This window comes from Plasmodium brasilianum, chromosome 12 (assembly GCF_023973825.1).
Source record: "Plasmodium brasilianum strain Bolivian I chromosome 12, whole genome shotgun sequence".
NCBI lineage: Eukaryota > Apicomplexa > Aconoidasida > Haemosporida > Plasmodiidae > Plasmodium > Plasmodium brasilianum.
The window spans coordinates 2,065,793-2,078,631 of NC_090125.1; the positions used below are offsets into that span (position 1 = coordinate 2,065,793).

Sequence of the window (12,839 nt, forward strand, 5' to 3'; positions counted from 1 at the left end):
AAACATAGTTGATTGGGTTACACTTTTTATAGCTTTTTTCTTTTATCTTTTTGGGAAACTTGTAGTTGTAACTACTGCTTTATTGCGCATATTTTTCTTTTTTTTCGTTTTTTCTTTTTTTTTTTTTAAACAAAAAGAATAAATGTATATATATATTTGTAGATGCGTTTATGTAAACATAAAAATGTGCTCATTTCTGTGCATATTTAATGGGATTGCCATTAAAATTAGTACGTATAAAAAAAGAACATCATTATGTTAATTTAAAATTTTTTCACAATAACTGTCATTTCAAAATAAATTTTTGATTTGATAGAAGAACAAAATAGAAGTGTTCGTAATGTGATAAAGAAGAAAAAAAAAAAGAATATATGACAAAATAACAAACTAAGCAGAATATAATCTTCTTGCCTCTATCATACATATAAAAATATGTACACACATATATCAAGCGAAATGATTTGGAAGCAATTTTTTATGAAAAAAAATATATTTATATGTCTGAGCGGTTAGCGACCTTACCCACGATTTAATACAAGGAATAGTCTAATCATTTGGTGAAGTAGTATATTTTACCCATAAGTTAAGTTTTATATATATATTAACGCTCTTGCCTTGACAACAAATTAAGATATACAAGAGTTTAAGAAGCATTATTGCGTACCTTACTTTCAATTTTTTTGTGTAAATTCAACACCTATTATATACTTATAAACAGAAGCGTAAAAAAAAAAAAAAAGAAAAAGTCAATATGACGGAAGTTAGCTTTTTTTTTATATCAAAAAAGGAAGGGGAAAACATAGTTATATACGTATACATGTGTATATATATATCCGTACATGTATGTACACAAATTTATGTGGGCATATTTAAACGTGGGAATGTAAGCATACATGTGCTAGCAATTTTTATGCAGTTCCCCATGTTTCCCGTTAATTCAGAAAGTCGAAAAAGACGGTGCAGGTACTGTTTATGTACTGCGAAACGGATGCAAAAGGAACAGAACTTTCCATATGGTTTGTTTCGCACTGCTTTTCATCATGATTGTTCATTTTATCATAAAGCAAACTTGTGATCATATCAACTTGGCAATTATTATTTGTATAAAATCGTCTCGTCCCTGATCCGGTCAAAAGGAGAGGATATTCTGGATGTACACTGACAGATATGATGGGGGAATATTTATTAATTAATTGTTTATGTATTATTTTGTTATTTATTATATCATATACGCTTATAAATCCGAATGTATCACCACATATTAGAAAATCTTTATATATGTCAAATAAATATTTCTGATTTGTTAAGGCAAATCTTTCAAATTTTTGTATATACTCTTTGCTATATCTCATATCAAAAAGGTGTATATAGGAACAATTTCTGCTACCACTTATGATGTAAAATTCATTGAACCATTTAAGAGATGTTACCCCATTAGAATTTTTTTTATTTTGAAATTTTAAAATATAATCATTTTTATGATCACAGTTATCTGCATATAAATATAAAGAGTCATTATAATCTCCTACAGCATAAATAGAATTTTTCCCATATCCTTCTTTTTTATATTCTATAGTTGATATAATTCCTTTTTGTCCCTTCCCCTTTCTTGTACTTAAAATTCTATTTTCTAAAGCTTCATTTGATTTATTAAAATCAAATACTTTTATCGATCTATTATTCGTTCCGCATAATAGCCAATTTTTTTCTGGATGAAAACATAAGGAATAACAATTACATAATTCGAAATTTTCACTTAGTGTTTTAAAGGATAGTAAAACTGATCCATCAAAAGCACTATATATATATACTGGCCTATTTTTTGAGCTTACGGAAAAGAAACATGTATTACTATTATTCCATTCGAAGTGAGGATAAAATTTACAGTCATAAATATACTCACTTGATTGCATATTCATCCAACTATTGTTTCTCTTCAATTTTTCTAATTCATCCATATTACAATATTTTTCATATAGTGTACATAAGTTTGCACTATCTATCTTTTCATTATTAGCTAAAAATTCTAGCAGCAATAAATCAGTTGCATACAACCTCAAATGATTGTTATTTGAAATGACATAATAGCAGCTTCCATCCCTGTTAAATTCACACTGCTTTAAAAATTCGTTTTTTCGTTTTCCCTTGTTCAATTTGGTACAAGCATGGTGTGATCTGTTGTTACTGCTGCTTGTGTTTTCATGACTATTGTTCTCTTTAGTAAGGTAATTGTGCGCCTTTTCGGACCTATGGTGTATTTTTGTATGGCTCTCCCTTGTTGCATACACCTTTTGATCCTTTTCTTCGTCGCCTTCCAGATTTATATGCTTGCTTTTTTCATATTGTTCACTTTTGTTCCTGTGCTTCTCATTTCTACAACATACATAATTGCTGCCCTTCTGATCTTTGCTGCTTTCATTTTCACTATTGCTAAAATGAGCTGACGATGATGATGATGATGACGATGATGATGATGATGACGATGATGATGATGATGACGATGATGATGATGATGACGAAGATGACGACGAAGATGAAGTGGATGAATCACCATCTATATAAAACAGTTCCCTTGATTTATTAAACTTTTCAATTTTTTCATAATTATAATTATATGAATCTATGTAAGGTATTTCGTGTATAATGTAAAATTTGTTCCTATTGAAATAAACTTTTCTTCCCTTCAAATTTTCCACTACTTCGTTCTTATTATTACTTATATGGGGTACGCCATTCTTACTTTCGCTCATAATCATATCTTTTTCGCTCCCGCTATATGAATGCATTTTTCTATATCTCGGTCAGAGTTCTACGGAACCTTAAAATGTCTGACGAGCATATGTGTACGTATATAGATGGATAAATAGGGGTACAAGTATAAATACTGATCTTTCTATGTAAACTCTTGTCTGTTCATTTCCTTTTCATGAGCTCCTCTTCATTTTATTCTTCCTTAATCTATTTTAACTTACTCTATTTTGCCTTATCATATTTTTTTTTTTTTTTTTTTTTTGTAAATCAGGATAATCTCACTGATATACTACGATGTTTTGAAAATATTTGTATCTACTAAGTTATAGTACAGTATAAAAACTTTCCCCATAATTATCACCCCTCATAAAAGAACAACAGAACATATATAGCGGCTGTTCTTTTTTTAAATCTTTTTTTATTTTACATGTCCAGGGTATTAAGCTTTACATACGTAAACACAAATTTACAGTTTCTTAATTGGCATACATTTTACAACGGAATACATAAAAAAAAAAAAAAAAAATTGATATTTTAAAAAGCTTACCTTTTCTATAAATTTAAAATAGTTTTGTTTCTCAACAAGTAGAATAAAAGTGCACTTGCTTCTCTCTTTTTCTCAACAAATTCTTTTTTACAAGTGAAGTGATGTATTATTATTTTATGTTTACCAAAAAAATGTATTACTTTATAATTTTTATGCTTCAAAAAATAATTGAGTAAATATTTTTATTCGCTATATTTTATATAGTCGTAATGTTAAATTCTATGATTGGACATACATACAAAATAACGATGCAATGCATATATAATATACGTATTACTTAGCAATTTTTTTCTATCCTATTCAGAAAAAAGAAAAAAAAAGAATTGTAAAGCACGCCATTTAAAAGGATTCTATTACCTGAAGTAGATAAACTGTTACTGTTATTTAAAATTAGCAAGATGAATTCTAACTTTTACAAAACTGTTAATTGCCTCTTCAAAAGTTTGGCATCATAATATAGTTTTGTAGCATAGGTACGTATATATATATATATATATATATATATATATATATTTGCGCCAAAATATTGGGGTTTTTTGCATTTACGTGACAAGGACTTGCTTAAGGGCGCAAAATGAGCAAGTCTTTTCTGTAAGTGCGTAAATTAATTTTTGTAAGAAATTTAAAATGAAAGGTAAACACAAATAAACAAAAGAAGGAAAAGCGAATCGTTTAAGTTAATGGAATTTTCCCCTCTTTCGCTCTTCCTTTAATCAAAAAAAATTAAAAAAAATTTTTTTTTTTTTTTTTTTTTTTTTATGGTTTCCTTTTTGTTTGCCAATTCAGAATTTTTTAATAATTAGTAAGAATGAGTATAAACAGATTTCATAACTCTTACAGTAAAAGCTATTTTTGAAAAATTTGAAAAGAAGGGAAAATGTGTATTACATTATCAATAACGCAAAATGAGGGGGAAAAAAAAAAAAGGATCCGCCATTGGTAATAATAATAATAGTAATAAAAATAATACTATAGTGGAGGAAGAAGATAAAGAAGAAGAGATAAGCGATTTGAAGCAAGAAAACTATGGGAAAACAGTGAGTATAAATAGCAAGAGGGTAATAAGAAAAACGAGTATGCATATTTTAGAAAAGAGAAAAAAATCTATTGATGATGTATGTAGGTTGGCATATGTATATGTATTACTAAAATATTTTTTTGATAATAATAGTAATACTAAAATTTTAAATGAAAAATTTTATCTTCAAGATAACATATTAAACATTACTGAATCTTTAATTGGTCAAATTTTATGGGTGTTTGATAAGAAAGAAAAAAAATTATATGGTTCGAGAATAGTAGAACTTGAATCGTACAATGGAGTAAATGATAAAGCATCACATGCCTATAACAACAAAAGAACGAATAGAAACTTTTCCATGTTTGAACGAGGAGGCATTAGTTATGTCTACCTATGTTATGGGATACATAACTGCCTGAATATAGTTACAAATGTTGAAAACGTTCCTGATGCTATCTTAGTTAGATCTCTTGAACCACTGTATAGTATAGAAAATTGTATATTTAATAAATATCAGAATATTTATGAACATTTCTCTTTTTCAAAAAATATGTCAACAAGTTGTAAATTAAGTACAATGGAAACTAGCAGTAACGAAATTTTGAAAAAAGGGAGGGAAAAAGATATGAACACACTAAATGAAAAAAACTATTTAATGAATATTCAAAAATTGCAGGATATTTTTAAAATGGTAAATAAAAAAAAATTAGAAAAATTATGTAGTGGTCCTGGATGTGTAACGAAGTGTTTAGGAATTACGAAACATGATGATAGGGAAAATTTTTACATCAACGAGTTTCATCATATGGAAAAAAAACAAAAAGATCAATTTTGCATAAAGGGGGAAAAGGGCAACGATAATAGCAACAAAAATGGCTGTGAAGGAAGCGACAAAAATGGCTGTGAAAATAGCAACCAAAATGGCAACAAAATTGACGGTCAAAATATAGTTACGAGGCCAATTCAAAACAGTAGTGACTTAAAATCAAAATACTTTGACAATAAAAAGTTGTTAACTATGAATGGAAGGAGTGAAAAAAATAGCGCAAGTACATATAATATTAATTATAATGAAGCAAATAAGGGTATTAATATGGAGAATCAAGGTATGCCGTATGAAAATATTAATTCCAATTACTACTTTTCTAGTAATATAAATTATATACATAAAAGTAGATTCTTTGTTAGTATTTGTCCAACAATAAATGAAATAATAAATTTTTATGAAAAATTAATTGATGAAGAGAAGAAACAAGAATCATTTATAAAAAATGTTTATAACGAATATAAAACTTTTTTATTAGAATACTTTGATTATATGAAATGGCACAAAGATAAATGGGTTATTCAAAAAGATAAAAGGATAGGAGTTAATTATGCTGAAGAAGCTGCTTTATATGAGTATAGATTTTTATTAAAGAACCACCCCTCTGTTTCAGTCTTACCTAAATAGTATAAAAAATGTTTGTAGATGAAGGAGATTCGTATATACTTCATTGGTATGTATAATTAGCACTGTTCAAGTGAATCTTTGTTAATTTTTGGGTATATTTATCTATACGTATAATCATATATATGAGAATAATCACAGTAGACTTTGAGTGTGTAGCTTAAAATAATTCAAAGTTTATATGATAACATTTTTGTAACTTAAGAACAGGATTCCCATAAAGTCGATATTAAAGTCTTATACCCAGGCATACACACAAGAAACTCCTTCTCGGCAAAAAAAAAAAAAAAATCCCATTTTATATACGTGAGTAAGTATGCACACATAATTAGACACATATATATGTAAATGTATGTGTATACGTATTTGTAATAATGTGCATATATGTAAATTTATTTCTATGTGTGAACAGTTATACACACACAAAAAAAAAAAAAAAAAAAAAAAAAAAAATTATCCATAGCCCAAAGAATTGCAAAACTACCAGATATGGTCATATTTTTTACAGTTATCCAACTCAAAACATTACTTATAAAAAAATTTATATAATTTTATAACATCACATAAATTTAAGCTTATGTGACATAGGAAAAAAAAAAAGAAAGTATGCTTGATTATACTAGGAACTTTTATTGATACATAAATATATATACATATATACATATATATATATACATATATACATATATATATATATATATTTATATTTATATTTTATAAAATATATTCATAAACTGTAGGAATATCATATTTATGAAAAAACAATGTGAGCTGTCTAAATTTTTCTTTTTTTTTTTTATAAAATTATTAATTTATATGCACTAATTTAAAACAAAAATAAAAAAAATAATAATAAATTTTATTTTTAAATTGTTACAAAAAAATACGTACTTTCCTTTTTTTTATTTTTGCAACAGTGTTTTAAAATATAGAAAGAAATCAATTTTGTGAAAAACGGCAACATACATAAAGGTATGTGCTAAACAAAAAAAAAAAAAAAAAAAAAAAAAAAAGAAAAATGGAAAAACAAATATAATGAAATGTACAAAGATGTAAAGTAAAATTTTGTTACGACTTCAGTTATTTGTTCCTTCACATTCTTCATGTTTCATACATGTCGTTGATTGCACATGTACGCGCAGGTACGTACATGTATATATACATATATATATATATTCATACATATACTAAATTGAATTTACGCATGACAAATGCAGCACACCCAGTTATCAGTATGCCCAAGGCAAATAAATTTTTGGCTAATTAACATTTTAATATTCATTTATTCCTTTTAAATATTATCCTCAAAATTCTCTAAATCAATTTTCTCATTCCACACATCGTCATTTATTTGTACGTCATCATCTAATAAGTTAGACTGTAAATTTTGACTTTTACCCAAATTATTTTGTTGCGATTTTGGAATAATACCTGATGTTGGGTCATCATTATACATGTCACTGGACGCGATATTTTCTTTTTTCCCTACATTTATATCATTTTTATTTACATTTTCATCATAAGATGGACATAGTTCCCCGTTATATGTCAAATGGTTAGTAGTATTAATATTTTGTAGATCCTTATCATTTTTTATAATTTTATTTTCCTCTGTATTTAATTTGTTATCGATATTTTTTGCATACATTTGTCGTGTTTCGAATTTATTACAAGCTTGTTCAGGTGGAATGAACGATGCAACATTTTGTTTATTGTTATAATAGTTACAATTTGAAGGATAACTTTCTGTAATATTACAGTTTTTAATTATTTCCTCTTTTTCTTTGATTTTATTACAATCTTTTTTACTCTTATCAAATAGATCCATAATTCTATTTTCTGTATTTGCATAAAATTGAGAAACTTGTTGAACATTAAATAAATCTTTATTTTTATTATTACTTGATTTGTTAACATTTTTTTTTCCCATAAAAAGGTCTATATATTTATTTGTATTTTCAGACTGTTTGTCGTTTCCTAAACGTTGAACAGGGTTCGCAAAATTGTTATTAAAAATTGACTGTTCTTTAGAACAATTGTTATCATAATTAATTGATGTGTCTTTGTTTATCATGTCCGTTTGATTCTCTGCTGTTTCTTCTACTTGGCTAGAATTAGCTTTTCCCCTTTGCTCGTTTTTATAATTCTGATCATTCATAAAATTTGGTAACCTGCTCATGTTATTGTATATAAAATATTTCGCAAATCCAGCCACATCCACAGGGTCACGACTGTTGCTATTGATATTGCCACTGATATTGCCACTGATATTGCCACTGATATTGCCACTGATATTGCCACTGATATTGCCACTGATATTGCCACTGACATTTCTACTGACATTTCTACTGACATTTCTACTGACATTTCTACTAATATTGTTGTTACTGTTAGTGTCACTACTGCTGTTGCTATTACTGATTGCACTTCCCTCTTTGTCATTATGAACTTTTAGTTTGTCGTCCCCTTTCTTTTCCACTGATGAGGTAAAAAAGGCTTTATTCTGTAAATTTTTCTTGAGCGGGTTTTCATTTATATACTTAAAAGTGTTTTCTAAAAAATTAGATGAATTTCCTATAAGTCCCTTGAGCTCATTTTTTAAATTATTTTCAAAAGCTGACAACTTTGATATATGCACAGTCACTTTTGGTGGCAATATAATATTTTTTACTTCCTTCAATTCTATTTGTTTTTCCAAATTATGTATATTTTCCTTTAACGATTTTATATTATTCTGATAACTCAAAATTGAATTTTGCAAATTCTTACTCATAAGTTTATATTTGCTTAGCTTATAATTCTTCTCATTTATTATTAAATTTTTTTCCTTTAACGCAGTTGACAATTTATGTATTTTTTTTGAGATTTCCTCTTTCTTACTTATTTCCTTTTCTAATTCTTCCTTCAGTAGCATCGTTTCCTTTAGCAGGTACTTCTCACTGTTCAGAGGTACCCCACCGTTGTAACCATTACTGACATGGTTATCATTGCCATTGTTATCATTGCCATTGTTATCATTGCCATTGTTATCATTGCCATGGTTATCATTGCCATGGTTATCATTGCCATTGTTATCATTGCCATTGTTATCATTGCCATGGTTATCATTGCCATTGTTATCATTGCCATGGTTATCATTGCCATTGTTATCACTATCATTGTTATCACTACCATTGTTATCATTGCCATGGTTATCATTGCCATTGTTATCATTGCCATTGTTATCATTACCATTGTTATCATTACCATTGTTATCATTGTCAGGGTTAATATTACCATTTTTATCCTCGCTATGGTTATCTCCTGTGATATTAATCTTATGTGCACCATTTTTTCTCTCATCTGACTGATGCCTCTGGTCAAAAGAAGGACTCACCAGTGTCTGCTCACAGCCGTTCAAATGACCAGTAAACTCTCGTCTCTTTTCTTCCCATCCTTTTTTATAATCATAATTTTTTAATTTACTTTCTAGTATATATAAATGTTCGTCATAATTTTTTACTAGGTTAACTAAAAAGGAGCATTTCAATTTGTATGTTTTTAAAGCAATAGATGAGTTTTTAATATCAGTCAAAAAATGTTTAATTTTATTTTTCAATTCTTCTTTTTGATTTTTCTCAGATTCTAACTGTTCCATTAAATTTTTGTTTTTTTCAAGAGTTGATTCCAAATAATTTTTAATTTCATAAATATCATAACTATGTTTTTCTATTTTTTTTAATTCTTCCTGTATATCTGTTAAGTCTTTTTTTAAAATACTATTTTCATTTTCTAACTTCATTTTTTCACTTACTAATAATTCTACCATTTTGCTACTTTTGTTATTTTCAATTAGTAAACTTTCCATTTTGTTATTCATTTCTTGAATCTTTTCACACTTCATATTGCTTTCTTTTTCATTATTTTGTAAATTGTATTTCAAGTTTTGTATATTTTGCTCATTCTTTTCATCTTTTATTTTTAAACTTGTATACACCTCATTTAGTTGTTTATTTGTGTTGGTTAACATTCTGTTTTCCTCTCTCAAATCATTTAATTCTTGCTCTAAGTATGCCACTTTATTTTCTAAAATTTCTATCTTATTTTTATTCCTTTCTTCATTTTTTTTTTCATTCTCTAATTCACTTCTTAATTTGTTTTCATTTTGTATAAAAAAAGTTTCCGTCTCATTTAGGTGGTTTTTATATTCTTGCATTTGTTTTTCCAAATTTTGTATTGCACATTGTTTTTCATTTATATATACTTCGCGTTTTCTAATATATTCCTTTAGTTCATAATCCTTTTCTTTTAATGCATTTTCTTTACTTTCTATTATTTGGCATAATTCATTATATTTCTTTTCATAGTCATCATATTTCCACTCTTCAGTATTAAATTTTGCTTCAAGACCTTGATACTTTTTTTCATATTCATAGCATTTATTTTTTAAAGATTCATATTTATTTTCAATGTCGTTACAGTGTATTTTTAATTTCTCATAATTTTCTTTGCTCTTTTCTTCTTCACTTATTTCTTCATTGTGCTTTATTTCGTATGCTGCATTAAGCTTTGCATGCAATTTTTCATTTTCATCCTTCATCCTTTTGTACCAATCTCTGTAAATATCCTTATCATTATAATACTCGTTAATTTTGCTTTTTAATTTCTCGCATTTATTCTCAAATTCTATGAACTCCTTATTTTCCTTGACACCTACTCCTCCTTTTTTAATTTCTTCTTTTATATTTTCAATGATATTTAAATAATACAATTTGTTTTTCTCTGATAAAGTTTCCTCATGAAGCCCTTTTTCGAACAACTGCTGATTATCGTGGTCTATAATATTTTTCGAATTAGTATTGTCTGCAGTAGGAAAGGAACCCATATATATATCCCCCATTCTGCTAATCTTTTCGATGTATTCTATTACTTTTTCATCCTCTGCAATGTTGAGCATATTTTTCACATATAACCAGCACTTCTCTGAAGGGGCCTTGGTTCTTCTACTATTACTATTACTATTACTATTACTACTACTACTACTACAACTTCTACGTTGTTTATTATTTAAAGTGTTATCCACATCGTGCTGATAATAACTCATGTCATCTTCTTCATCAACGACTAATTTATCTGCACCATTAAAATTATCTTTTAAATTGTTAATGCAAATGTTTTTATCTGATGAACTGTTATATGGAAAATTTTCACATTTTTCATTTTCTTTACTTAAATGTAGCGACTTCTTTTTATTTATATCTATATATTCCTCCGTGTTGTTCATATGACTACATAGCACATTCATACTACCACTTAAATTCTGATCCTTCCCTTGTTTTATACATAAATCATGGGATGAGTTCTCCTCTTCATTTTTATTCTTTCCCTTTAAAATGATTTGTTCGCTTTCGTTCTGAGAATACAAATTTTCATACCCTCTCTTTACTACTTCTTTACAGATAAAAAGTTCATTATGAGTTGCTTTATTTTTTTCTGTAATATCATCCATTTGTTCGTTCAAAAAATGGGCTTCATCCTCTTTTTCCTTCCTGGAATTGTCATTAAATTTTCCGTCCTCTGCAATATAAATAAGAGTGGGGAGGGGGAGAAAAGTAAACATGTGCAATATAAGCTTATGTTATACATTGTCTTAATGTGCAATTGTGGATATACATATACCCAAATTGTTAATAAAAGCTCAAAGAATGAAAATTAAAAACAGACACGTACGTATAAACACCTGTACATAAGAACACTTGAATATATAACACACCCGTACATATAAACACCCATACATATGGACATACGTACATATAAACACACATACATATGGACATACGTACATATAAACACACATACATATGGACATACGTACATATAAACACACATACATATGGACACACGTACATATAAACACACATACATATGGACATACGTACATATAAACACACATACATATGGACATACGTACATATAAACACACATACATATGGACATACGTACATATAAACACACATACATATGGACATACGTACATATAAACACACATACATATGAACATACATACATATGAACATACATATATGTATATAGCCATGCCACAATTTAAATGTTCTATGACCAAATAGCCGGTCTGTTAAAATAAATTACTCGTTCTCGACTTCTCTTCCAGTAATACGTTATTTTCATTTCCTATTATATTAAAATCATCATCTATAATATTTAAATCTGTATCCCATACATTTTCTTTATCAATACTAATTTGATCATCTGAAGCATCGTCAGAAAATTCTAGTTTTACTGAAGAGATCTTTTTCTCTTCTTTATTAATTTTATGCATTACTTTTTATTCCTACAAATTTATGAAGAGAGCAATATATTCTTTCTTCTTACATTCATAGCTATGACACCTTATACGGTTCTGAAGAGGTATCATATGTCATGGATCAAGTTCATGTTAAAATGTACGAATACGTACATACATACATACATTTACATATATATATACATATAGTATATATAAAATGTACATACAAAATACATGTTATACGCATATAGTATACATATAATTTATACATACATATATATATATATATATATATATATATATATACACATACTCATACATATATACACGATTATATGGGATGTAAAAAAAAAAAAAAAATTAAAGGATTTTTCTCGATGTTATATTGTAATACAAATAAAAAAAATTACAGTGAAAACAAAAATACTTAAACAAAATGTAAAATTCCAAAAGGATGTAATTTAATGTTCTCGTCATCATAAAATAATCATTACTGTATGCAATAAGTTATAAATGAACAAAAAAAAAAAAAAAAAATATACACTTGCCTTTTTGTAAACGTGGAAACAGGAAAAATAAAAAAACATTATATTATAAGGGTGTACTAATAAAAAAGAACGCAAAAGTGGAAACAAACATAGTTAATAATAAGGCAAAGCTAAAAAAAAAAGTTCAAAGGAAGTGTTTATTATATATTATGTGCACGTATATTACATATTACAAATACTTATAAATATGAACGGTATATGTACATTTTTATATTTTGTTTTCCCTTTTACGAAGC

At 27.2% G+C, this 12,839-nt stretch overlaps 3 protein-coding genes across 3 annotated transcripts; 1 reads left to right on the forward strand and 2 right to left on the reverse strand.

The window, feature by feature from the left end:
* Positions 1-932: 932 nt before the first annotated feature.
* Positions 933-2,786, reverse strand: MKS88_004421 (WD repeat-containing protein 79; the record flags this gene model as incomplete). The annotated part of the gene is made up of 1 exon (XM_067217597.1): positions 933-2,786. The coding sequence occupies one exon, from the start codon at positions 2,784-2,786 to the stop codon at positions 933-935; it is 1,854 nt and encodes a 617-aa protein (XP_067072009.1).
* Positions 2,787-4,203: 1,417 nt separating this feature from the next.
* On the forward strand, positions 4,204-5,772 carry MKS88_004422 (DNA-3-methyladenine glycosylase; the record flags this gene model as incomplete). Its single annotated transcript, XM_067217598.1, has 1 exon — positions 4,204-5,772. One exon carries the CDS (start codon positions 4,204-4,206, stop codon positions 5,770-5,772), a length of 1,569 nt encoding a protein of 522 aa, XP_067072010.1.
* Positions 5,773-7,060: 1,288 nt separating this feature from the next.
* On the reverse strand, positions 7,061-12,088 carry MKS88_004423 (uncharacterized protein; the record flags this gene model as incomplete). Its single annotated transcript, XM_067217600.1, has 2 exons — positions 7,061-11,325; positions 11,899-12,088. 2 exons carry the CDS (start codon positions 12,086-12,088, stop codon positions 7,061-7,063), a joined length of 4,455 nt encoding a protein of 1,484 aa, XP_067072011.1.
* Between the last annotated feature and the right edge of the window lie 751 nt (positions 12,089-12,839).